Below are 26,421 nucleotides of genomic sequence, written 5' to 3' on the forward strand. Positions count from 1 at the left end.
AGAAAGTGAATTGAATTTTCTGAAATTTAGTTTCCGCTCCCACGTGGTGAGGTCCAAGCGTCAATGAAGTGGCAAAGATTGAACCGAATTCAAAACAACCACTCACTCTGCTTCGATTGTTGAAACAAGCAGCAAGCACACGAGTCCATGCATTCATGATGTGATGATCATGCTCGATATAGATAGATAAGAACAAAATGCACTGCATAAAGTCATTATAGCCCATTTATCTCTGTATAATCCCATGTTTAACCCTCCGGAATGTCCCATATTTAGTATGGTACGCCAATTAACCCAGTATCTATATGTATATTTGTATGAAATCGAAGAGAGAAGCAAAGAAAGGAACAAGATCTAGAGGGGTAGTCGTCAAATCGGGTATAAATATGGAACAAGGTATAAAATCAGATCAAGTTTCTAAGGAGATATTTCAGAAGATGTATTGTTGGATGCTCAATTTTACGCAGAAGCTACGAAATAATTGTAATTGTAATCACTTGGCGAGGTTGTATAGGTGAAAGAGCCAGTAGAATCGTATGACTTGACGGTAAATCCACTTCGTACAATCTTGGCACTGATGGTACCAGCAGCAGATTTGACCGATACCTTGTTCACCCCCGCGTTGAGGTTCCAGGAAGCGGTGTTGGAACCTGATGTGACGGTGACTGTTGCTGCTGATTTCAGGACTACCCAGACATACAGCAGATCATCGGTGTTGTCCCATCCTGTTGGTCTGGACATTGAGGGTGATGTGGCCGTAGCAGCTTTGGGGTGAGGTCTGGTCCATAGGACTAATTGATCGTTGGCTGAGGGGTAGGAACCGGTCTTGAATGCTGGGGCGTAGTATTTGATCACTTCGAGCCAGGCAGCTGTGAAGCGAAGTTCAAGTCAGCTCTTTTGATTCAAGGGTGGGTGATATAGTAGATGAGCGTGTACTCACTGTGAGGCATACCGTTGGTCCATCCTTGGGAGTTGGGTTGATCAGCTCGGATGGGACCGATGTAGTGTGATTCTCCGTAATCTATCATTGAAGCACCGTCAGTTCTCGTACATTGTCGTCTTAGTCTGGATCGAAAGTGATCATCGACTCACCATTCCAAGAGATGATCTCAGCAAGATCAAATTGGTTTCTCATCTGGATGATCTGTTCCATCCTTCTAGCCAATAACCAATCATCCCCTCTGTAAATCCAGTTCTTGTTCCATGTAGAGGGAGAGTAGTAAGTGAAAAATGCAGGTGATACACCAGCCATGTATCCTTTCGAGCCCAAAGCACTCATGTAGCTCGTATCGGAGTATGTGCCGAGTGCAGAGCCACCCATGGGCCAAGCAGAGTTCCAGTTGAATTCACCATCCATCCACGTACTGTTGGCGAAAGTACTGGTATCCGCAAATACAGCTGGAACGAAGTAGATATCGATCGATTTAGCTTTGATGAGGGTATCAAAGTAGTTCCAAGCTGCTTGATAAGTGGATTGACCAAATTTACAGCTCTCCCCTGCAAAGGTAGATACCAAGACTTTGCCGCCTACTTTAGCTTGCGCGGTGTTGTTGGCGTACGTGGCGATGGTGTTGACCAAGTTCTGAGCATCGGTCGTGGACCCGCATCCCAAGGACGAGACATCCATAGATAAGAACATCTTGAATTTTCCTTGGGCAGTAGCGGCGGCATAAGCATCACTAAGTCTAGCAGGCTGCCAAGAATCTCCACCGTAGTTAAGTGCGAAGCCATCGATACCTGCTGCGTACGCTTGGCTGATATCGTCTGCCCAGGTAGATTGGGAGTATGAATATGTGTTACCGACCATATGGTGGGCGAACAGCTGTTTAGTTCCGGTGGCAGCAGGCGGTGAAGGAGCTCCGATAGCTGAAGAAGCGACGGGCCCAGCAGACGTCGTAGAAGTGGCAGTCGTGCTTGTACTGGAGGACTTTGACGTGGTACTGACACTGGAAGCTTTGGAAGTTGTACTGGTGCTTGTGGTAGAGGTGACTGCACTAGAGACGGAGATGGTACCACTTGAACTGTATATGTTGAGGTACCAGAATCCACCGCATTTCTGGTTTTTGTCGCCGGTACAAGCGTATGAACAACCTGATTCCGAAGATTGTTTCTTGGTTTGATCGACAGAGTTACCGCAGAAGCACTACGGGGTGTTTCGTATCAGCTAAGACTCCCACGTGTCTCTCGAGGTATCGACTCACCTGTTTACCATACGAAACACCTGCTAAAGAGTATCCCTTGCTACTACAGAACGTCTGACAAACACTAGGAGTCATTGAGGAAGATTCAGTGGAGGCACTGTTCATGAGACGGCTAGAGGACGAATCTTGGTAACAGCCATAATAGGTTGCCGCGGAATCTCGTTCGGTGACCGTAGCGGTGGTAGCAGAAGTAGTCTTAGTGGTAGTAGTGGAAGCTTTTGAGGTTGTGGTGGTAAAAGTCTTTGCAGTAGTTGTGGAAGTTTTAGAGGTAGATGTACTGGTCGTGGAGGCTTTCGAAGATGTAGGTGCAGCTGCTGAGCCGGATCGGTACACTACAGCAACAAACAGGTAAGTTACCCAGAATGAATCTTCGATTCGCCCGGCCAGTTGCAAAGAGGAATACTCACGATTCATTCGATAGTACCCTCCACAAGGCTGGGTGGCATCACCCGTACATTGGTAATTGCATTCCGATTCTGCAGTAGAAGTCCCAAGTCCATTTCTTAACTGGCTGTCACACTGTGATCCGAGACATCAGCTGCGTTATCGCGATCTGGACCGGGACTTGACAAACTTACGAAACATTGATTTTTGGCTACGAGATTCGCAATTCACCGAGATAAAGATATCAGTCCCATGAGATTACATTACAATTCCAGAGTAACGATAGAATTGGTCATTACTCACCTTCCAAACCGGCATAAACGTAACCCTGACCCGCACACCAAGAAGTACACATCTCAGCGGTCATGCCTCCGTTGATCATGTTCTTCGCAGATAATGCCCTAGCTCCACCATCAATCACACATCCCGAATATGTCCATCCCTTCACGGTCGGTGCTGTGGTAGCTCTCTTGTCGACATGGTGAGCCGAAGATGCCTTTCTAATTTGGTGAGGATGAGCGTCGACTAGTGTCAAGAATGCTGCCAAAGCGATAATGGCAGTTTGTCCCAGCATCTTGCTAATTCTGATTCTATATCACTGATTGCGCCAAGATGCAAGGAAGATCTGTCAAGTATTATAAGAGCCTTAGAGTAGTTGTTGACCTTGATGATTGAAAGTACGTGGGGTATTCGAAGTTGGACCGTGGAGAGTTGATTATGGTTACTTCTATACCTATAGATAGGAGAATCTTGAGGATAAAGAAGGATGGAGAGGCGAAATCGAAGGAAGGGTGGGTGGGTGGATAGCTTTTATAAGTTGTTTATCGTGTCGGTTGTTTATCAATCGTCAGACGAAGGAACCAGTTCTTCTGTCTCTCGATCGTCTAGTCTACCGTATCTTTAAGATTGGGAAAGATGAATGGAATGTTTCAGAATCTGACGTCTTAGCGTCTTTTCCAACTCCGACTCCGAAAATTAATAACTTTCTTCAAGAAAGGTGAGGTGCAGTACAGCGAAGAAACGGAAAGGGGAGGGGAGGGTATAAAGTAAAAGATAAGGTGAAAGGAGTGAAGACGAAAGCAAAAATAAAAACAAAAACAAAACCGAGAAGAAAGACAGAAGATCGGGTTTGAAGAGTTTGTTTGGCTCCACTACCTATCAAACATATGGTACCGAACATGAAGAAGAGCGGTTATGGACGCCACCCATCCTTGGCATTCCTTCCACGGTGAGATAGGACAGGAATAGAATCGTATCAGTCATGTTCTGAAAAGGGTCCAGGTAGATTAAACTCTCTAACAAGACGCCATATTACAAGCGTTAGGTCCCAGGAGGTTGCAAGGGGTGTTAAGCTTTTTTGTATACAGTGTCTTAATGATATATCATAATGTTGCTGAATGATATATCATTATTAACGTGATAACAGAGTGAGCAAGTGAAACGAAGATAAACACAAAGAAAATAAAGTGTGGTGCCTTCTCTGTCGATCATCCGATGGGACTTACGTTATAACCCAATCGACGGTACATCCTCCGCTTCCGCCTTGCGTCGCTGTAGACTCTCTTAGAACCCTGAAATCATTTCCTTTGTTTACATGTTTGCGAGGCCGTTTTCGGTAAATACCATGAACTGTACATTTAATCCGAAGACGTTCCGGTCATCCATTTTGTTTGTTTACATCATTTCTCCTAGGGAGCGAATGCAGATGCTGTAAAGAGAAGCCACACTGTGTGAACGTGGACATGCTTATCCAAGGCTGGAGGATGGGATGTGCATCCCGAGCTCGTCTCAATGGAAACGAGAGACCCTCCACGATACCTTACTACTCGAGGAGCTCTCAACGGTAGAAATCCAAGTCCAATACTTAATGTGTGAGCGAGTAAATATCGGCGATTCGGACGCAACTGCGCTCGCAGTATTCCCAAAATAAAACGTGGAAACCGCCGAACGTGGTTAGACTATCATCAAATACTAATGTCTCAAGGATAAGCTGCACCATGAATCGTTCAATTTTCTTTTTCTTAAATTATCGGATTGTCGTGGCTCGGATTGGTCTAGATCTGGTACGATACAGTACATCGATTCCACTGATCTGGTGCATATCCATTTTTAGAATCGCAGTAACTCGGTATTGGAATGAGCAGCTGCGAGGTTAACGTACAATCACCATGAGAGTTAGATTGAAATTTCACCGAATGAGGAAAGAAGCTTGTTGGATCATCTCCAGATATGAGAATGAGAATGATCGTCAGTCATTCCGTCATCGATTCCAGCTGGGTCCAGGGATCATCGATGTACAGTAAATCCTGGGATCGGATGTAAACATGTCGCCACTCGAGGGATCGATACATGCATCACCGCTCTAATACTGGTATCGTTCTACCTCATCATCATCGAATTCACCTTGCCACTCCTCCTTGCCCAAGTACTCTTCGAACGCCATAAATTCGATCTTGCCCAATATCTTCTGAGCCTGATCTTCTGCTACACCATTCCCACTTGATACTCTGCGAACCATACCTTCCAATCTATCCCTGAAGAACCCATCTGAAAGTGCAAGCTTGTCGACATTGCAGATAATAAACCTTCTAACATCTACTAATAGGCATATCGTAATCTGTTCAAGGATATTATCAACCTCGTAGCTGTTCAACGGAGAATCGTATGATCCATGTAACCACTTCTCCGAAGGACGGTCCGTCCAGAATATCAGAACTATCTCAATATCAGGATTGATGGTATGTCGTGGACAAGGTGAAGTAGAAGATGAAGATAGGATACGATGATTGGTTTCTCTGAGATTCTTGAAACTTCTCATTGTGAGGACAAGCTTCTGTGCGGTGCGTAATAAGTGACAAGGGAGAAAATTGAATGGTTCTCCATTAGATAGGTATTGTACGTCCCTGACGATCAACTTCCGTTTAGGACTGAGGGTCGATAGCCATGAACAGTCCATGTAGCCGGTGGAGTACGGGTTGATCCATAATCGAAGTATCTCCAAGGAAGGGAAATCGATCTCGTCACTCCACTTCCTGCATTTTGGACCATTACAATCTTCCTCACACCCAACGCTCAAATTTCTGACTAGTCCAAACAAATTGCGCTTCATGCTTCCCCTTCTCTCCGTAATAGAAGATGAGGTAATGTGATCTATGGTGACTGCTCGGAATATTGAGTCGGCGTTGTTGGGGATGATGGAGAGTTTGGAATAAAGGAATGGTGCAGCTACATGGAAGAACGCCCATGATACTCGCATACTTGTTGATAGTGTTGATTGATCAACGTAACGCAGGATGTGAGATAGGATATCCGGGTGGGTTAGGGGGTTCAATCTGGTGGGTGATTGCTCAGACATCGAATCAAGTTTTTGTGTGAAGACACAGGTTGATATCGGGTGGTGAACTCCCATCTTTGCATTACTTCTATGGATTTAAGTGTCCTATATGTGTGATGATGCATGACAATGAAAATTTTCCATCAACAAAGGAAGCAGAGATGCTCCTACTCCCTTGAGTTACACTCTTGGCTCCTTTGTTGTGTGCATGGATCACACACACACAGGGACAGAAGAGATATAAAATCCGATCAATAATCCTCTAACCAAGACTGCACTTCCTCTCGATCAAACTCGCCGTCCCAATTCTCTTGTCTCAGATACTGCTCAAAACCCATATACTCAATCACACCCAACCTATCTTTGATCTCCCGCTGCCTTCCTATACGACCCAACCAATCCTTCATCGTCCCTTCTATCTGACTGCTCACGAATTTCTGAATTTCACTCGAGGTCCTACTTTCCATAGCTAGCTTATCTAGATTACAGATGATCAGACGTTTGGCAGGTACCGAAGCACATATCGTAAGCTGCTGCACTATATTTTCGATATCTTCTTCGTCCAAATATGGTTCTGCATCTGCGTCGTCCTTGTCCTTGTTGTTATTCCATTTATGGGATGGTCCGTGGGTCCAAAATATCAAAATTATCTCCAAGTCCAGGTTGATCCCTCAATATATAACACGTTGATCGGATCCCAGGACGAAATCATTGTTGATTATCAGATCCTCTAGATGTCTAAAGGTTATGACTACCTTCTTGACTGTTCGAGGCATCCTCTCGGCAACTCCGATGTAAGGTTGAATAGCCGCTAAACGAGTATTATTTCTTACGACCCAAGTGTCCGGTTCCAGACCAGATAATCAAGAACAGTACAGTGCGCTTCGGTCCGTCTGGCTTAGATATGTTCGAAGTATCTTCAACGATGGGAGTCTGATATTTGTTTCTTTCCATCTTCTACATCCCACATTATCACAACTCTCATGTTTTTTCACCGAGAGGTTCTTCACCAAGCCAAGGAGGTCACGCTTCATCTCTCGTTCGGTGCAGTCCGAGTAGATCATTGGACCGGTATTTGCTCCTCTGAAGATTGAGTCGACGTTATCGGGTGTGATGGAGATGTTGGAGTATAAAAGGGGAGAAGCGAGTGCGAAGAATGACCAGGAGACTTGCATGCTTCTTGAGAGGGATTGGGTGTCGGCATGACGGAAGATGTAGGAGAGGATATCTGGATGAGTGATTATTGATGATCCCATCGAGAGCAGTATAACATTTCTCTACTTTGGCCATTTCAGCAGAGCATGAGATACCAGTACTCGAGGAGAGATATGTTGTCTTCGACTCCGAGTGCTTGAACCAGTTTGTTGTTCCTTTGTCAACCATCCACGTGGTCCGGTCTGATAACGATCCGTGCGTCTCGCAATGTGCCTGAGATTGATTGAACAAAAGCAACTTCACCGACCACTCACTTCCCAACATTTTCAAGCTATTTCGTCGTACTTACATGTATATCCAACCTATCAACCCTCTTTCCTCTTTCCTTCTTTCTCTCACCCACCTTTCTTGGTAAGATCATCCGATCCTTGTGTATTTTTTCATTCAGCTTGTGGTATATGCTCATCATCCTTCCCACCTCACCCCACTGTATGATATATTCTCTCGGAAACGGGCAGTGGCTCAGGCTTTCTCCCTCTCGTAGTCGCCGTGATTGTCTTGTAACGGTAACTCATCTCCGATAGGCTCAACACGAGGGTGAATGGGTCCTTTCATTTCCCCCACTCTCACTCTGACCTCCATCAAATCGCATCAAACAGCTGACTAGCATCAAACACGATCCAATAATACAATCCCCATCCTTTCATCATTGAATTCTGCATGTCGCATACAAACAGCTAAAGAACATTCCATTCCATCTTCTTGATATTCTCCCACCGTCCCCCAAAGGCAGTCTTGTATCTTGCAAAGTAGACCAAGAGATACAACATGAGCTTCTACGCTCCCCCACCTCCTCAACCCAGATTCAATTTCTTCAATGGATTAAACAGGTCATTCAATCAACTTCACACATCATCATACCCCTTCCAGCGAAGCGACCCTCGTCCTGGCAAATCTGCAAGCCAGCCGAAGGATGCTCACGATGTCGCAAAGTATCAGTTCTGGCCTGAAGCTATTGCTATGGGTACATTGACAGGTAGAACTTTTACTCAGGTATGTAAACCAACATCTCTTGGGTGCCCGATCTGGTCTTGAGCTGACGGTATACCATTATGACCCCTAGATCCTAGGCGCAGGCTGCGAGAAAGGTGAAAATCCCAATGATCAATTCCGCCACGGACGATCTTACATCGCATTCGACTTCAAGAAGGAAGAGCTAGTCCTGAGAGCAGAAATGAAACTCCCCCGAGACAAGCTTCCCCCTGCGCTTCGACCATTAGATGCGGAGTTGTCATTCGACGACATCACTTCTCATGGATTCTACGTCACTCATGAGATCGTGGGAGGGGAGTTTCATGTAGTGGTCACCGTCAGCTGTAGACGTCCTCCGAAGTTTTTCCTCAAGTTCGAGGATGCCCACCTCATGCGAGAGACCGACAGGCGAGGGTTCAAAAATGATCGTCGGAGAGCTACGGCCATGGACTTTGCTATATCTGCTGGTGTGGTGAGTCTTCATCATTGACATGGTAGCTACGTCGGAGCTGACACAGTGTCTGTCCAGCCCGAACGTGATGCCGGACCTATCAAATCCATTCCAGAAGGTCCATGCGCTTTCGTAAGTTGTGCTATGAGCGGACAACATCATAACACGCAATCGATACTGATACCTTGCATCTTCCAATAGCCTACCTTCTGGAACACCTACAGGTGGACTTTCCAGATGGACCACCGGCAGTATAACACCCTTCTAGGTTGCACTCAGCGGATTCGAGCATTGGCCGAGAGTGATCCAGAAATGAACCTCATGTCCAACATGAATGCCAGTGCTCGTTGGAGGGTGGAGAAGCTGGACTCGGAAGCCGTGAAGAGGCTCTACGCGCCACCTAATCTTAGCAAGATCCGATTCTCTGCTCGAACCCTGATAGAAGGATTGATTGCCCACAACATCCTACGTCCTGCCGATATCGGATCACTGTTGGTTGCCCTTCAACAGGTGGCTATCGTTTCTACCTTCCAGGATAAAATACTCGAAAGTATGTATAGCAGACAAGAGAGGATAAGAAACGTTGCGGTGGTTGTGGAAAGTGAGTATCAGCGAGGATTGGGTGAGTACATGCTAACGAGAGTTGATAGAAACGGCGACCTATCTCAGAAAGAAAGAACGTCCCAACCTCTCCCACTTGGTTCTGATCAGGACCGTCCAAGTAACGCCTACCCGAGTCCTGATTGGACCTCCACAGCAGGAATCATCCAATAGCGTGACGAGGGAATATGCCGATCGTCTTGATGGTATCATCCGTGTCCAATTCACAGATGAGGAAGACAAGTTATATGTGAGTTCTTTCTCCCTTGAAGAGGTAACTTATCGCTGAACGATGATCAACGATGCAGGTTGGAGACGTAAAGCAGATGGATAACATCCGTCCGGAGGTCGGAATCATGGCCAGAGTTCGTCGTGCTCTTCAACATGGTCTTGTCGTTGGGGGACAACGGTTCTACCCAGTCGCTTCCTCAGCTTCGCAGCAAAAGTAAGTGAACACTTTGCACTTTGCATTGGTTTAGCTAACTCGTCCGCACTAGAGAGCATGCGATTTGGTTCGTAAACCATGATGTGATTGATGGTCTCGCTCTGCGAAAGTGGATGGGCTCTGTCACTGAAACGGTCATCGCAAAACATGCGGCGCGAATGGGCTTGGTAAGTGTACTCACTATAAAGATCTAGCTAAGCAGGGACTGATCATACGTACGTCCTTTCCTACAGCCGTTCAGTACCAGTAGAATAGTCGACATGAATATCAAGGTTGGTGTGCAACTACCGGATATCGAACGGAATGGCCGAACTTTCACCGACGGGGTGGCAGTAGCAGGTCTAGAGGTGCTAAGACAAGCCGCTGCCGCTCTGGGACAACAGAAAGGACTCAATGCCAGTCCTTCTGCGATTCAATTCAGGTTGGGGTGAGAATCATACGCAATTGCGTCTTGAAGTCAAGGTACAAAAGCTGATCAACTCATAGCGGAGCGAAAGGGGTATTGGCCTATTGGCCTCACCTCGCCCAGCCTCATGAAGTTCGTCTACGAAAATCCCTTATCAAATTTGAAAGTCGTCTGACCCGTCTGAACGTCGTGAGGGTAAGTGGGAAATGACCTGCTTCTACTGTAGACGCGAGCTGAGCGGCATTTCTTCAGATCGCCAAATATCAAGTAGCGTTCTTGAATCGACAATTCATCAATATCATGTGTGCAAACGGAGTACCTAGCGAGTTGATGGTAGAGATCTTCAACGAGGCAGTCTCGCATATCAAGGGTCTGAAAGATCGTGTTGCGGCTAAGAGGATGACGAAGGACGATAATCAGTTAATTGGGCTGTGCTCTGATGTGAGCTGATAGATATTTTTACCATCTGGGATATTCAGCTAAATGACCAAATCGTAGTTCCCCCTTGCCCAACTTATTCAAGCTGGCTTCCACAAGAACCCATTCGTGCTGGATATCGCATCGATCATCGAATGTCGAGCTTTACAAGACCTCAAATGGAGAGCTAGAGTCAAGTTACCTGGAGGAGTGTTCTTGATCGGTAGGCAAATCTCCCAGATTGTTGCGATACAGCTGACAATCGATGATGACTAGGTATCGCTGATGAGACGGGAACGTTGAAAGAAGGGGAAGTCTTTTGCCAGTTCCAGGAGAACGAGGAAGGCTCCAAGCCTAAGGTTGTATTGGGAGAAGTTCTAGTTTGTCGTGCTCCAGCTTGTAAGTACCTTGACAATCACACCGTTGAATTCCTGCTGACTCATGTTGTTTAGTACATCCCGGTAAGCTTACGGTCAACGCTAGGTCCTTCAAGCTCGAAGCTGAAAGTCTTTCGCAGGTGATGTGAGACGCGCTCGTGCTGTTGATAATCCCAAATTGAGGCATCTCAAGAATGTCATCGTCTTTAACGTGCAAGGCGAACGGGACTTGCCAAGCATGTGAGTGTCAGCCATTCGCACGTAGTTGTACTGATTCTGACCTCGATTCAGGCTCGGAGGAGGCGATCTAGATGGTGACGGTAAGCTCTATCGTTCGTTTTTGTTTGTGTCCTTACTCTGATGTTGTGAATAGACTACACCCTGATATGGGACCAACGATTTGTGCGCCCTCTCAATGTGTACGATCCAATGCACTACGAGGCTCCGGCACCTATCAAGGTTCACAAGGTCACTCAAGCTCACCTGAACGAAGTAAGTTGACCAAAGCTCACTAGAGTGAAGTAGCACTGACGTGTTGCCTCCCGATGTAGAATTTTGTCTCCTATATTTTGGTAAGACTGCCCATCTCCGGATCTCATGATGGTGCAATGCTGATCGAAACGCTATAGAACGACGTGCTTGGCCAAGTGGATAATTGTCATCTTGCTCTGTCTGATACCCTCACGCCTTTCCATGATGATTGTTTGGCATTATCTGACATTCATTCTGTACGTGATCTTTCTATCCTTATCATGAGATCCTGTGAGCTGACATTAGTGATATGATAGACTGCGTAAGCTTCTTCACGAAATTATATGATAACACCATAAATTTGTCTATTGACTGACCTTCCGATGATTATCTATGAAACAGCGTGGACTTCGCGAAAAGTAAGCTTCGCTTTCATTGAGGATGATTGAGCAATAGCTGACATTTATTGAGCTGGTATTGCCGCAACATTGCCCCCCAATCTGCGACCCAGAACGTGGCCTGATTTCATGGACAAGGTGAGTCAATTCTACGGCCCATCCTTCTGGGTATGCGTTGGCTAAGCTGACTCCGAAATACAGGACGATGTCAAGAAGACCTATACCAGTAATGGTGTTTTGGGCGAATTATTTAGGATTGTGAGTTGTTAGATTGCCCGCTGTATGCCATGTGATACAACTTACACCTCCTCTGGTTACAGGTCCAGCCAGATCCCCACTTCTCCCCCTGCGATATAAGGCAGCTCAACTACCCTGCAGAAGCTCGAATCACTCAGTTTCCCATTCATACAAGCTTGTTGGCGAGACTGAAACCCGTCAAAGCCTATTACGAAAAGTCTCTACAATATGACATGAGGAGGTGGGTCCATTTCACCCGCGATCGAGCTCTGGCTGATAGGAAGTATAGATATCGAGTGTTCGAGCCTGAGATTCCATCTGGTATAGCAATCAAAAACAAACGAAGGAAGAGGGCCAGAGACCAGAATCTAAATGTGAGCTGATCAGCTAGAGTCTTGTAAAAACTGTGCGATGGAACCAGCTGACAGATGTGATATGCTGCATACGATAGGAACCCCTCAGAGACAGCTATCAAATCCTCATAACAGATACCCGTCAAATGGCGATGGAAGCAATAGCGAATATCGAATTCCGAACCAAGCTCACCCCTGCTCAGATGGTAGCTAGACATTGTTATGCCCTGACGTACGAGAAGGAATACGTCCAAGATTGGGAAAGACAATTATCGATGGGCGAATGGCATGCTCATGTGAAAGAAGAGGATGAGGAGAAGTACGAAGAGGATTTGAGGCCTAAGTGAGTTCCTCCGCATCTTTGCTTCTTACACTGTGCAGGGACAGAAGTGAGAGCTGATAGTGGACGTATGATGGTAGACCTTTGATAAGTTTCGCGTGGGTATTTTGGTCAGAGTTGATTCAGTTGGCTGGGATGGCTGGGGATGTGAAGGGTGAGAGATAAGGTGAAGTGGTGAAAGGGTGATGGTGATACCTCGTCTCGTCTCGTTTTTGGTGATTTACCCCCCTTTACTTTATGATACTTACGATTATCATGAGATGACATTATAAGAGGTCGTTGTATCTTAGATTTACGTTTAGTACATGAGAAACGAAGTAGAATGTATATGATTTACGAGTTGTATGAAAGTTTATATATGTCACCTTGCGAGCCCAATCTTCCAGTTGATCGTGATTGTGATTGAGATTGGGAGCAAAGCGATGATTGCTCTTACTTCTTGCCTGTGCTTGTGTTGCGTCACATCCAGAATAAGTACGAGTACACAGTATGAGTCCCAGTAAGCGTGCGAGTCTGAGTAACTTGAGCGTAATTCATATGATTGGTTCGTAATATAATAAAATATAAGGAATATCAACAATGCGAATGGATTGAATAAACTGACTGGTCCCTTCCATCTTTCTCAATCCGGTTATTGGACTGACGGAGAACAGATAAAAGGTATAGACAGAGTATATAATATAAAATCAAAGAATGGAAACAATGATGTTTACTTTATCTTGATGAATCAAGAAATGAATAGAAATGGAAATGGAATAATCAAGAAATGATGATTTACTGTACTGTATACAAATGTTGTTCCAGACAACGTCTCGCTCTTCGTCTTCGTCTCACTCCCAGCTCCAGAATTCTCGATTATCTCAAATTGTTTTACTATCTTCATTGCGTTTCGTTTCTTTCTCCTACTTGCTCATCTACTCCAATCTGAATCCAGGTCTCCCTTGACCCTGATATGGCATATCATGCGGATTAGGCATCGTGACATGTTGATCATTTGCCATACTCATCCCCCCATATGGATCCTCCTCACCATCATCCATCTGTCCAGCATGTCCATGGCCATGTCCATGATCGTACATCTGAGGTAAGACAGGAGGAGGCATCGACGTATAATTATCATGATCGTCGTGACTCCTCGCCTCGTGGCTATGTCCGTGCGAATGAACACTCTGCTTCTCATTCATATATTCATCCTCCAACGAGCTGGATGCGCCGAATGATGAGCCGTTCAATGCCATTGGGGGTGCACCCGAGGTCAGTTGAGCGGTGGAGGAGGGGGCGAAGATGGACGAAGAGTTGGAGAGTGATCGGGAGAGAGGATTGGTCTCGAAGCCGTGTTGGCCTGTTTGACGGGCGGGGAGGGCGTGGTGTGCGTCTGAGTCGCCGTGGCGATTAAGCTCGGGCCTGTATCAGGGGGTAAGATCAATCAGCATTGGGCTTTTCTCTTCGATTCCATTGGCAGTCAAGCCGACAATATCCATTGTACTCTTTCTGTTTCTCTGTCTCTCTGAGGGATTAGTTTAGATCGAAGATCAGGAGAGTAACTCACCATCTGATCGCCTCATCTTCATCCCCATTCCTCCTCTTCATCCTCCACACCGCAAATGCGATCAAGGCAATGACGACCACACCCACACCAACGCTGATACCTATGATAGCGGCGGTAGGGATGGAGTCACCCCCATCTTTGGGCTTAGCAGAGGAAGTGGAAGAGGCGGTCGATTCCGCGGCGGTGGCTGCTGCTGCTGTGAGGATGACGGTGACCAGTTGGGTTTGACCTGCTGCGTCTGTTGTGTATTGGACGGAGCTGCGACGTGGATGGGGGTCAGTATCATAGTACCAGTTTCTGTACATATGAGATGGTCATATTGGATCGAAGATGAGATGAAGTCACTCACGCTGCTGAACTTTCAGAAGAGGATGAAGTAGGTGCTGTAGAAGTGGCAGTCTCTGTCGAGGTTGTATTGGCACTGGAGGTGAGATTCGCTGAGGATACGATTGAAGAGGCTATTCGCAAGGTCGGCTAATCAATAAATCGCCAATGCGGCCATGCAAAGGAAGACAGTTGTGCAACTCACAAGCTGAGATCGATGCACCGAGAGAGGCAGATACTAAAGAAGACCCAGTTGGCGAAGGTGTTGTGAGACCGGTAGCACTGGTAGTGATCCTTGAGATTGCGTTGGTTGTGGTCTCTTCATCCTCGTTCTTCTCTGTTGATATCAGAGTAGAGGAAGAGGAGGTAGTGGTGGGTGAGATGGTCGTTCGAGCAGTAGTTGAAGAATGGGTTGATGTGCCCTGTGTGTTGGAGTGGATGTAAGCGTCAATCAACGGCGATATCCTTAGGAAGGTATACAGGGGGTGATATCTATTTCAGACTTATATGCTGGGAGGAACGATCGTATAGCATCGTCCGACGAATAAATTGTGCATGCTCAGATGGTGATAGGATACTCAAACTCACAGAAGTAGAATCATCATCCACCAATCCACCTAACAACCCACCAGAATGTTGTCTCCCTTCCAACTCCTTGGCACGTACACTTCTCAGTGAATTATTTCTCCTTCCAAGATGACCATGAGCCGGGGCGATACCATGTGCATGGGCAAGCGCAAAGGGCAATAAGAGGATGGGGAGGGTGGTTGATATTTTCATGATGTGCGTTTGTCTATAGCCTATAGCGGAAAGTCGATAATGTCGAGCGATGAAAGTGTAAAGTTGGATTGGTCGAGGATACTGTCCAGAGAAGAGGATGAGGGTGTGATCCGGTAAGTCTAGATGTGTTGGTGAGAGTGTAAAGGAAAGATAAAAGAGTGTTTACCACAGCGTTGAGTGTCTAATGTGTTACCCTGAGTGAAGAGAGGATTGAACGCTTGGATCCTTTGATGACCGTCCGTTTGGCTGTCTAGGCTATCCTATCCTTTGTGATGCTCTTCTGTTTCCCAAGTATACAAGAGTGATGAGAATTAGGGTATAACGATAGTGTCCATGAGAATGAGGGATAAACAACACCCCTCTCTACGGTATGATATTATGAGGGGTGGCTATGTGGTGTTTGTGAAAATATGATGCTGAGACAAGAAGTAAGTCCAAGGGTCGTTGCGTTGGTTGGTTAATTTGGATTTCAAAGCTGGCTGTGACTGATGTTGCCTAGCCTTTTCTGTTTTCTTCCCTTTGTCGATGCTGTTGAGTATTGAATGTTGGGTGTAATGAATGTATAAAGGTCAAGTATGGTTTGGTATATTGCTGCGATGTATTTTGATTGTGATGAGAATGGAAAGAAAGAAAGAGACGAAAGATGAAAGGATGAAAGGATGAATGACAGAATGGTAGGACGTTTCGTCAAATGGTCTAGGGGTGAGAGAATTGCACTTTAATGCGTGCTAAAGGATACTACTACTAAACACAAGCACAGATCATCAAATGACGAATCAAACGTTGTGAGTCGAGCATGGACATGTGCCTCGTCGACACAGCTTACTGCTCCCTCCTACCTTGCTCATGCATGCATATCCATGACTTTGCTCTACTTCTTGCATAGCTGGAGTTGGAGATCGACCTGATCTGTTCGAGAGTCTCGAATTTCAAGGATGACGATGTTTGTGAACCTCAGTCGAGTGAACATAACCAACCGATGTGATGTATCTTATGTTTGTTGATTCCAGATTGACTGTTGTTGATTCGAGATTGTTTCGACCCTACCCTGTTTCAGGTGCAAATAAGTAAACAACCCCAGATTGATGTGACCCCTTACCCCTGAAACTGCGCTCATGACCCCCACGTGGCTGAAAGAGCTCAACGTGAGTCGTGTGCCTAAATACCATGGTAAGATGCGCACACACCTAATTCAAAGTGGAGGAAGCTTGTACATGCATGACCCTCTCGTACGCGTTCTGTACCACAAGTCAAGGTTAATGTTCTCGTTCAGTCCTACCAACACCTACAACACCATCACATCACAGAGCATAAGCTCCATGCTGGCTATCTACAACCACCATGCCCCCTCGTAAATCCCTTTCCACCCCCTCCCCATCCTCCAGACCCGCCGCCAACACATCCAATACCCCCAAGAGATCCCAATCAAAGCGACAAACCCAGATCCAACTTCTCGAAAGCTCCCCAGACCCCTTGGCGCCCTCTCCTGAAAAGCCGACGACTCGCCTCAAAGAGGATCATGCGGATGATGTGAAGGGAGATGTCGAGACTAGTAAAGAAGCTGAGGTAGAGGCGGAACTGGAAGCTTGGCAGGACTTTGCGGCGGATCATTATGAGATGGTTGAGCAGTTGCCTTTGGAGTTGCATAGGAATTTTAGGTTGTTGAGGGAATTGGACGATGGGTGTTTGGGTGGGTCATCTATCTTCTTGTCAAATACCTCTCTATGTGTACAGGAGAACGGAGGAGCTGGGAGCTGACTTGTGATGAATTAATATATGATCAGCCCAGATTCAACGATTACATGAATTGACGAGACGATATGTGACCGAACGTCTAGAGCTGGAAAAACAATTGCGCAAGTCGAGGGATACTCCTGAAATCGTAACTCAGGGGAAGGAAGAGGACGAGGAAGAAGAAGAAGAAGTGGAAACGATCGAAGTCAAGGACCAAGTCAACAGTCCGGAAGACAAGGATCAGGATGTAGAGATGAAGGATCAATCAGGATCAGACCCGTTGATAGGTACGGGCGAATATGCTAAAGAAGCTGAGCAGGAAAAAGAAGATGATAAAGATCTGGTAGAAGGGAGACAGGTCACAGAGGGTGTACCTCAACCAGATGGACAAGGTGGATTATTGATTCCCGTTGAAACTCAGGATCATGCCGCAAGTGAAGGTGGGGATAGGAAGGAGGAAGAGGGAGTAGAAACTATTCCACCAAGATTGGAATTCCCCCATCGCGAGGATCAAACTCAGAATCAATATCAGATCAACGTTTTTACTGAAGATCAACAAGTCATTCCTGCTCAAACGCAAGTGAACGGGAACAGTGAGAGTACAGCTGGATCCAGTACCGACAAAAAACGCAAAAGACCTGATGGACCTCATGCACATCTGCCGGAGATTGCTAGATTGAGTAGAGAGGTGGTTAGGACAGCTGAGGAGAAGGTGGCTGTAGCTGTTGGGGCGTACAATGCTGTGCGTGCGACTCCACCTTCCAACTTTCCTGGAATCGAAGAATGTAAATTCCCGTTCATAGAGTAACAAGCTGATTTTAAGATGCGAAATCTACCAGATCGACCGACATATCCGAGCACTAGATTCGGCCCTAACAGCCCAAGAAGCTGCCATCCTCCTTGGCCTCAGAACATCCACTCTCCCATCTACCAATGTCGATGATGCTCTCAACCTGGCAGGGGATAGTGGTACGTTGCCCAACACCGCCGACGGTGCGGAAAGAGGAGAAGGAGAGGAAGAGCTGGTCTTGGGTCTAGGAGGTGGTGCTGGTGGGAGATCAAGGAAGGGGAAGAAGAAGAAGGGTAAGAAAGGGGTTGTCAACCAGCCGGAAGAGATTGTTGTGAGCCAGGAGGGCGTGGTACCGGCGGAATGGAATATCCCTGCTGATCCGTATGTCCATTCTTGGTATCCCCTATCTTTCATAGTAAAGTTGGAAGCTGATGGTAGGATGGGTTTGCAGGAACGAACCGAAGTATTGTTATTGCAATCAGGTTTCATATGGGCAGATGATAGGATGCGAGGTGAGTGATGAGTTGTATCTGCTTCGCATAACAATCAGATTTTTGAGAGAATCGTACATCGGTATAAGAGAAGATTACAATATAACCGAGGATATGTACAAGAACAGATAGATCCCTTGCATGGCCCGATGATCTGATCATCGCTAACAAGTTTGTTCCTCCTACTATAGAACGAAGAATGTCCTCTGGAATGGTTCCATCTCTCATGTCTAGGATTGGAACAACCTCCAACTGGGAAATGGTGGTGTAATTTGTGTAGACCCAAGGTTGGGTTGGGTAAAGGTGGAGCGGGTAAAGTGGGGAATAGGAATGTTACTGGTACTGCGGGGGGAGGAGGAAGTAGGAGGAAGAGGTGATGCGTTGATGCGTCGGTTGGAAGGGTGAGAAAGTGGTAAGGGTATATGCAACATATCAGTTTCCTGAGCTAGAACCATTCGGATATGAATACCTCAAGTCTCTTACCAGAGTTTCTGTTGAGTTGGGAATCACTCTCTATCTGCCGTGGGAAGCACAGGAAGATGCATCTTTATCGGTGTCATCAGAAGCCTGTCTGTTCTGTTCTACCGATAGCAGAGTAGCCTACCATGATCAATGACCATCTTTTCTTCCATCAGACGGGAAAGGGGAAAGCCTCTTAAATCTGTTTGTCTATCTGCTCAGATAACAAACGTGGGTGATCATGGGTCCTTTGGCACATCCTCCATACTTTGAAATACATTACCTTTTCGTTCTTCCCATCTTCCCCATCTGTTCTGTCTCTATAAGATCCAGATCCGATGTATACTCGTACATCCAATACATCCACTCTCTCCCTCATTTTCTCATGAGGTCATCTCACCACAAGTCCATCAAGCAAAAGGCTTCACATAATTACGTAATTGAACATCTGAGCTGAACTTTTTTCAGAAATCTCATCTGTGAATTTTGATCCCTTAATCTCACTCTACTCGTCAGAGCTCATTCTCTCTGCCTGGCTTCGAGTGAACGAGTGAGATATCCATCCGAGGTATACTTTAGGTAGTCCCTAATATAGCTTCATACTATCTTGTACACATCATACCTGTAACTTGTCTTGTCGACCCTCCTCAGCATCATCAACGTGTTCACCTCCAAACAGAAGCCTAGTTCCGGTACACCCATCACTCCACTTGGCACCAACGAGGGACAACGGATATCCCATACCGCCATACAGTACCATCCAAGACTTGCGATGATATAGTCTTTTTCGGTAGGCATCAACGTCATAGTGAACCACTCCGAAGCAAGACTGCCATCATCATACTTGGATAGATCCACCTCTAATTCGCAATATTCAACTCTACCCCTCTGTCGAAAGCAAAGATAAAGATAAAGACAGAGCAAAATGGCTTCAGCAGCTTTATCAACCATCAAGTTATTCGCCGGTATGTCCTCTGTCTTTCTATCTCCAATAGATCATCTATCTAGGCCTTGAACCAGTCATATGAATGTGAAAGGCAGTCAAGCTTATGTACTATTTGGTATATCCTACTACAGGCTCATCCCACCCGGAACTAGCCAACCTCATCGCCAAAAGACTCCGAATCCCCCTAGCTAGAGCGAGTATCACGCAACCCCCCTCTGGAGAGACGAGGGTGACTATCACTGAGAGTGTTAGGGATTATGATGTTTATATTTTGAATACTGTGAGTGCTCCCCTCACACAAAGATACAAAGTGCAATACGATACGATCCAGCAACCTATCATACCTATTCATCGAATCACCTATCTCCACTTGAACTGAGTTGGGAGATGAGGGGACGAGTAGCTGACATGGTCATGTCCGATTAAATAGGGCGCAGGGGAGGTGAACACACATCTGATGGAGTTGTGCATTATGATTCATGCTTGTAAGGTGAGTTGGACGTTTCCTCAATCTCCTCTTAACTCCATTTTATCATGCTCCATCAAATATGTATGATATCTCACTATATCCATCCCCTCTTCTTCATGCTTCATGTGAACCCGCCTCTGTGAAGTCGTCGTACTGACTGACCCACCCACCCACCCAGATCGCGTCGGCAAAACGAATCACAGCTATAATCCCTCATTTCATGTACGCCCGTCAAGACAAGAAGGACAAGTCGAGGGCACCCATCACTGCCAAGTTGGTGGCTAATATGCTGAGAGAGGCCGGGTGCGATCATGTTATTGTGAGTGATCATACATACGTGGTGGAGCTCTCGGATGACTGATGGATGAATTAGACAATGGATTTGCACGCTTCTCAGATTCAAGGGTTCTTTGACGTACCTGTTGATAAGTGAGTGCGGTGTTGTATGGAACAAAAGGATTGAACAGAGTTGACGAGTGATTCAACCCTTACCTCACTGCTCCCTTCTCTCGTCGTCCGACTCCACTTCCTCATGATCAGCGTGAGTCTTCTCCCTCATGGTCTTGCTGCTCTGAACAATGATACTGATACTGATATTCTGGTTTAGCTGTACGCCGAACCATCAATGATCCAATATATGCGAGATCACATCGACGTGAAGAACTGTGTGATTGTCTCACCCGATGCGGGAGGTGCCAAGAGGTGCGTAGATGATCATCTCAGAAACACCCCTGTCATTTTGCCGTAGCTGATCCTTTGCATACTTCTCACCCTCAGAGCCACCTCAATCGCCGATCGCCTCAACATAGATTTCGCCCTCTTCCACAAAGAGCGTAAGAAGGCCAACGAAGTGTCCCGAATGGTCCTCGTAGGAAGCGTTACAGGCAAAGTTGCCATTCTCGTAGATGATATGGCAGATACCTGTGGAACATTGGGTTTGGCAGCTAGAAATCTGTTAGAAGCTGGAGCAACCAAGGTATATGCGTTTGCAACGCACGGGATATTGAGTGGACCAGCTATCAAAGTGATTAATGAGTCGGGGATGGAGAAGTTGGTTATTACCAATACGATCCCTCAACTGGATAATTGCGAGAAGACGGATAAGATTGACGTGATTGATGTTAGTCATGTTTTGGCGGAGACCATTAGGAGGTCTCATTTTGGGGAGTCTGTTGTGAGTTGCTATTCCATCAATTTTGTGATGAAGGACTGGACGCTGATGAGCCTGGATAGTCGTACTTGTTCCATGAGGTACCTTATTCGAATGGTATTGCGTAGGACGGTGGGGGTGGTAGAGGTTTTGCCTTTTGTACACAATTTTTTCTTTTCTGATATTTCATTTTCCCCTTCATCCTGTTCTGCATCACTCGCACAATCAATTTCTCACACAACAATCAGTTTATACTACTACATATCTTTTCATTTTATAGAACCAGATCAGCCTGCTGTCAGAAGAATCAAAGGATGAACGTCTGCACCATGATTCGATTTTCCAATGCTAAACAGGTTGAGAAGCATAACTACTTGGGCATGCATAATCAGAGTGACGAGAAGACCACTTCGGAATATGCGATGAATTACCCAAAGTGGTAATTGTGATCGAGTGCTGTTGCTGTAAATTTCCAGTTGATCACGAGAGAGAGAGAGAGTGAGAGAGTGAGAGATCTGAGAGGTACTCTCTCTAGCCAAAAGTATAATCAGACAGTTAGTCATCGCTTCGCACCCACCCACATTACATTCACGACATCACACTCATAACTTGAAGGTCTTGTCCTGCTTTGTCCTTGACTTGAAGTTACTCGCACTATATCGCTAGAGCTAGAGCCAGGCCAATTATACGACTACCGGTTATATAAAATATCTTCAACATCGGATCACACATCATATCTCACTTGCCCTCCTTTGGTCATCCTCACACACACCTGATCATCCTTTATCAGCAGTGCATCACTTCCTTTGCTTCTCGATTCTTATCTTCTTGATTCTCAACTTGACGTCAAGCACCGGGAATCATCAGTCACTTGGATAATCTCATCACATCGCACAGGCATATTAGATATCACTCAAGTTTCAAAGTGGGGCACAACGAACAACGAATCATACGATAATATGACCCAGTAGTCCCTCCTTATCTCTACAACAACAACAATCAAATACCTTAGATAACGATGCCGCCCGAACCTAAATCATCCACCACCGCCTCTTCCTCCTCGGCTACCGCGACTGCAGCAGGAGCAGGCGCAGGAACAACCGCAGCAGGAGGGAAGAAACGGTCCCTCGCCCCCAAACGAGGTGCCATCGCCTGTGTGAGATGTAAAGAACGTAAAGCCAAATGCGTGCCCGCACCTCCTGGGACGAGCCCCGTACCCACTTGTACGAATTGTTTGACGGCGAAGAAGGAGTGTGTGTATTTGGAGAGGACACCTAATGAGATTTTCTTGCTTGAGTGAGTTTGTCTACTTCTGGATGACCCAATCTTACTTGATATGGAAGATGTATCTGGGTGATTGGAGGAGGTTTTCCTAATCTTTCATTGGGAGACACTTCTGTGGAGATTATCGGACGCATCAGTATTTGTTTTCTATCTGGCAAGTGATCGCTAATTCTGTTGTACACCTCCCCAGATACGTCTCCCAGCTCGAAGCTCGATGTGCAGCACTCGAAGTGGAACTACGTAAATCCAACCCATCCTCATCGTACGCATCGGATCATATCCAGTTACCAGCCGAAGCCAGATCAGCAGCTGTCAACAAACTCAACCAAGTCTACCCTCCCACCACCGCTTCTTCTGCCCCCTCATCTATCAACCCCCCCGCTGGACCCAGTACAGCCCCTATACCGATAAATAACAATGGCAAGACCAACCAGGATGTTAAAGTTGAAGATGGTCCTTCGAGTGTCCCCTCGAATGGAAGTGGGAGTGGTGGGCCAGAGTTGACGGTGGATGGAGAAGAGGATGAGGAGGATCTGGCACTGGGTATAGGGATGTTGAGTCTTGGTGGTGGGGAGGAACCGGTGTATGTGGGGCCTAGTTCGGGGATCAACTGGGCGAGAGTCTGTGCGACGTGAGTCGGGTTCATTCTGCGCCTACATCTCCTACTCTACCTTTCTTTCCGTGGTTGGTACACGCAGTCGATAATTAATATGTGACTGTTGATCTCGCAGCGCCCTTCGTCGTCCACGAGAAGCCACCCAACCCCGCTCCCACCTCTCGCGATTCTCCTACCTCGCTCCACCCGAATTAGCCTCCGTGCAATCAGCCCTGGAATACACGCTCCACCACCCAACTCCACCATTACCCCCTCTAGCACTCGCTTCGCACTACCTAGATCTGGTGTACGACCACATCCAAGCTAGGTATGGGTGCTTCGACTGGATCGTGGTGAAGAATTGGCATGAGAATCGAGAGGCCATCTGTCAAGGACGACCCCTCTGGGGTGTAGGAACGGGGAACGACGAGAGGAGGAATTTAGCGAGTTTCTTCTTGTGGTTGTGTTATGGTTTTGGGGCGAGGTTGAGCGAGGATGAGAAGTTGGAGGGGGCTGTTTCGCACGAGGTGAGTGAGGTCACTCATTTGTGGTATTTCGTTATGGCCCATACACTCTTCAGATGAGATCATCTCCGATCCTGGTCAATCCCGTACGGATATCGATGTAGGATTGAGCTAATCAACATAATCGTTTTAGGTATACTACAACGCAGCCGTAGCTTGCCTATCGACACTCACATCCCACCATTCCCTCGCCACCGTCCAGGCGCTGGTCTTACTGATAATATACGGTCTACGACATCCCACAGCGGAGGTATCGGTATGGCAAGTTGGAGGATTGGCGATGCGTACGGCTGTGGAACTTGGTATGCATCGACGGTTGAGATCAAGAAGTGAGAGAGAAAAGGATCCGATAAGGTATGAAATGAGGAAGAGGGTCTTTTGGGCGGTGTATACTTTGGATCGGTGGGTGCTCAATTCCCCGGCCTCGAAAGTCGTGTTAGATTGAAGCTAATGCTTGACCTGTCCCCCTGCCTCACCCCAGAATGATGGCTGCTCAACTTGGTCGTCCGGCTGGTATACAGGATCGTGATATTGATGTCGAGCTTCCTCTCAACGTCAATGTGGACTTCTCCGATGCGAGGGCTTTGTACCTCATGCAGAATCGTCAGATCGATTTGATGGCTGGGAAAAGACCTGGTGATGAGTATAATAGGGGATATGGGCCGGTGTCTTCGGTGAGTCGATTGTTCTTCGATTTAGATGTCACCATTAGATATAAATGCCAGTGCTCAGTTGTTGACTTTCATTGTGATTGTGATAGATGACCTCGGCTATACATAATCAACGGTTGAACCAGCTCAAACAGATGGTCACGTAAGTCGAATTTCCGTATTCCTGATTTACTCTCATGCCTGCTGAGCTGATCATGAGTTATGTACCTAGCGATGCCATCTATCGGTTGGATAAGCCCTTACGACCTCGAGATCCGGATGCCAACAGCGCAGAACCGGAGAGACAGTCCTACGATGAGGTGGACGAATTGCTCCGCCGACTTGATCAGTGGAGAGCATGTACGCCTCAACCCACTGAAGGTATACCTATGCTACCTCAGGAGACGTGGGATCTCATGTATCATGATGTAAGTTGGTTCACTCAGTTGACCTGGGATATAGCTGACGATGGCTCTGCAGTGCGTTCAATTGCTCTTGAGACCGATTGTAGCTAGTTGTAAAGCTGCTGGACGATATGTTACGTTATGTCTTGATTCGGCTGCGGCGCTGTGCGAGGTGAGCTGTTCCTCCTATCTCGAGGAAAGAGTGCTCAAGCTAACATATTGGGATGTACAGACTCAATCCGATTATCTCCAACCTCCCGTCGTCCAATCTAAATTATCCACCTGGCGGTTCTACAGATTGTTCCTAGCTGGTTTAACACTCCTACATATCATCACGACCTTTCATCCGTACCTATCTGAAAACGATCGACGCAAAGCCGATACAGCTATCAGGAAATGTCAAAATGCGTTAGGGGTATTCGGCTCAAAGTTCAAAGCTGCCTCAAGACATGAAGGACTCTTCAAGGACATGGTATCAGCCTGGGAAAGCGGTATGAACGATCCGTCATCTTCAATATCGGGAATAACAATCAAGAGGGAACATGATGATGGTCCCTTACCTCTACCTGGACCTGGATTGGCGGGGATCGGGATTGAGGGGACGGCTGAGGAGATGATTGCTAGGTTGTTTGATATGGGGACTACTCCGCCTTCATCGAATAATATGAACGATCATATTGGTGTACCATCGACGAATCCGACATTTATGCCGAATCAAGCTTCTTCGATTGGATCTACACCTGGTTTAACCAATTCGTTGACAACCACTACTTCATCGAGTATACCGAACTTCAACGGTCATGATCAAGGTCAATTCGGATTCGCACCGCCCCTATCATCTGGTCATACATTACTTCCTAACCCACTTACCAGCCCGTCGAGCAGTACCCATAACAATACCGGCTTGAGCTTGAGTCTTGATAGTTTACATGGTGCAGCGGGATCATCAAGTTTACAACTACCATCGCAATTTGGTAATTACCATAATCATGGGATGATGCCCAATCAGACGGGCGGGCTGCAGAGTACGGATGATTGGGCTAGTATGTTGGGTGAGATGGGTGGTGGGGCGAAGGACGATTTCTTCTCGTGAGTTTCGTTGTGATATAAAATCCTGTCTCATCCTTCCTCTCTCTTTGTCGACATAACATCGGCACGCCGTGTTCCGGATATCTAGTGGAGAGGGAAGCACTCAGCTAACCTTGTTGGTCTATCATAGCCTGATGTCATCCTTCGGCCTCGACACATCCACTCAAACACCACTAGTGACCACTGAAACCTCCGACCCAATATTCGATTTCATACATTCACCTGTACCCCCTTCTTCCGCTACTACGTCCACCAATGCACAACAAACACAACAACACACCAATACGATCTTCCCTGGAAGTGGGAATATAGGAAATGTATGGGACGATCCGGGTAGGAGGGATAGTAATCTCGGGATGAGTGATTGGGCGGGGTGGTTCGATGGGTTGCATGCGAATGCGAATGCGGGTCAGGGGCAGCAGCATGGTACAGGGGGAGGGGGAGGTAATTGGGGAGGAATTTGATGTGATTTGAGGTGACATTCTCCCTATATGAGGAATCTCATGTATGTTTCTCGATATTTTGATACGGGTGTATGTATGATATGTAACTTGTTACTAGAGTACAATACTTGCACACCTT

General features: G+C 46.6%; 9 protein-coding genes across 9 annotated transcripts; 5 read left to right on the forward strand and 4 right to left on the reverse strand.

The window, feature by feature from the left end:
• Positions 1-459: 459 nt before the first annotated feature.
• I302_107556 (uncharacterized protein) lies at positions 460-3,159 on the reverse strand (the record flags this gene model as incomplete). The annotated part of the gene is made up of 7 exons (XM_019193312.1): positions 460-869; positions 941-1,021; positions 1,093-2,143; positions 2,202-2,533; positions 2,609-2,720; positions 2,780-2,796; positions 2,889-3,159. The coding sequence occupies 7 exons, from the start codon at positions 3,157-3,159 to the stop codon at positions 460-462; spliced, it is 2,274 nt and encodes a 757-aa protein (XP_019044789.1).
• A 1,788-nt stretch (positions 3,160-4,947) lies between these two features.
• Positions 4,948-5,940, reverse strand: I302_107557 (uncharacterized protein; the record flags this gene model as incomplete). Its single annotated transcript, XM_019193311.1, has 1 exon — positions 4,948-5,940. One exon carries the CDS (start codon positions 5,938-5,940, stop codon positions 4,948-4,950), a length of 993 nt encoding a protein of 330 aa, XP_019044788.1.
• A 230-nt stretch (positions 5,941-6,170) lies between these two features.
• I302_107558 (uncharacterized protein) lies at positions 6,171-6,386 on the reverse strand (the record flags this gene model as incomplete). Its single annotated transcript, XM_065870480.1, has 1 exon — positions 6,171-6,386. One exon carries the CDS (start codon positions 6,384-6,386, stop codon positions 6,171-6,173), a length of 216 nt encoding a protein of 71 aa, XP_065726552.1.
• Positions 6,387-7,902: 1,516 nt separating this feature from the next.
• Positions 7,903-12,766, forward strand: I302_107559 (uncharacterized protein; the record flags this gene model as incomplete). Its single annotated transcript, XM_019193310.1, has 23 exons — positions 7,903-8,127; positions 8,198-8,578; positions 8,636-8,689; positions 8,759-9,158; positions 9,208-9,407; positions 9,466-9,602; positions 9,655-9,769; positions 9,836-10,029; positions 10,089-10,203; positions 10,261-10,449; positions 10,507-10,648; positions 10,702-10,824; positions 10,943-11,042; positions 11,094-11,122; positions 11,176-11,294; positions 11,354-11,374; positions 11,432-11,564; positions 11,745-11,809; positions 11,873-11,929; positions 11,992-12,149; positions 12,198-12,282; positions 12,360-12,604; positions 12,682-12,766. The coding sequence occupies 23 exons, from the start codon at positions 7,903-7,905 to the stop codon at positions 12,764-12,766; spliced, it is 3,372 nt and encodes a 1,123-aa protein (XP_019044787.1).
• Positions 12,767-13,515: 749 nt separating this feature from the next.
• On the reverse strand, positions 13,516-15,254 carry I302_107560 (uncharacterized protein; the record flags this gene model as incomplete). The annotated part of the gene is made up of 5 exons (XM_019193309.1): positions 13,516-14,005; positions 14,151-14,408; positions 14,500-14,608; positions 14,680-14,896; positions 15,063-15,254. The coding sequence occupies 5 exons, from the start codon at positions 15,252-15,254 to the stop codon at positions 13,516-13,518; spliced, it is 1,266 nt and encodes a 421-aa protein (XP_019044786.1).
• Positions 15,255-16,595: 1,341 nt separating this feature from the next.
• I302_107561 (uncharacterized protein) lies at positions 16,596-18,646 on the forward strand (the record flags this gene model as incomplete). The annotated part of the gene is made up of 5 exons (XM_065870481.1): positions 16,596-16,944; positions 17,039-17,730; positions 17,828-18,159; positions 18,230-18,290; positions 18,461-18,646. The coding sequence occupies 5 exons, from the start codon at positions 16,596-16,598 to the stop codon at positions 18,644-18,646; spliced, it is 1,620 nt and encodes a 539-aa protein (XP_065726553.1).
• Positions 18,647-19,653: 1,007 nt separating this feature from the next.
• On the forward strand, positions 19,654-20,772 carry I302_107562 (uncharacterized protein; the record flags this gene model as incomplete). The annotated part of the gene is made up of 6 exons (XM_065870482.1): positions 19,654-19,693; positions 19,806-19,954; positions 20,105-20,164; positions 20,322-20,462; positions 20,517-20,572; positions 20,751-20,772. 6 exons carry the CDS (start codon positions 19,654-19,656, stop codon positions 20,770-20,772), a joined length of 468 nt encoding a protein of 155 aa, XP_065726554.1.
• Positions 20,773-21,002: 230 nt separating this feature from the next.
• Positions 21,003-21,421, forward strand: I302_107563 (uncharacterized protein; the record flags this gene model as incomplete). The annotated part of the gene is made up of 2 exons (XM_065870483.1): positions 21,003-21,317; positions 21,377-21,421. The coding sequence occupies 2 exons, from the start codon at positions 21,003-21,005 to the stop codon at positions 21,419-21,421; spliced, it is 360 nt and encodes a 119-aa protein (XP_065726555.1).
• Positions 21,422-22,311: 890 nt separating this feature from the next.
• I302_107564 (uncharacterized protein) lies at positions 22,312-26,303 on the forward strand (the record flags this gene model as incomplete). Its single annotated transcript, XM_019193306.1, has 10 exons — positions 22,312-22,589; positions 22,768-23,208; positions 23,309-23,699; positions 23,830-24,098; positions 24,178-24,370; positions 24,457-24,509; positions 24,579-24,774; positions 24,827-24,922; positions 24,983-25,839; positions 25,970-26,303. The coding sequence occupies 10 exons, from the start codon at positions 22,312-22,314 to the stop codon at positions 26,301-26,303; spliced, it is 3,108 nt and encodes a 1,035-aa protein (XP_019044783.1).
• Between the last annotated feature and the right edge of the window lie 118 nt (positions 26,304-26,421).

Source organism: Kwoniella bestiolae, chromosome 6 (assembly GCF_000512585.2).
Source record: "Kwoniella bestiolae CBS 10118 chromosome 6, complete sequence".
Lineage (NCBI taxonomy): Eukaryota > Fungi > Basidiomycota > Tremellomycetes > Tremellales > Cryptococcaceae > Kwoniella > Kwoniella bestiolae.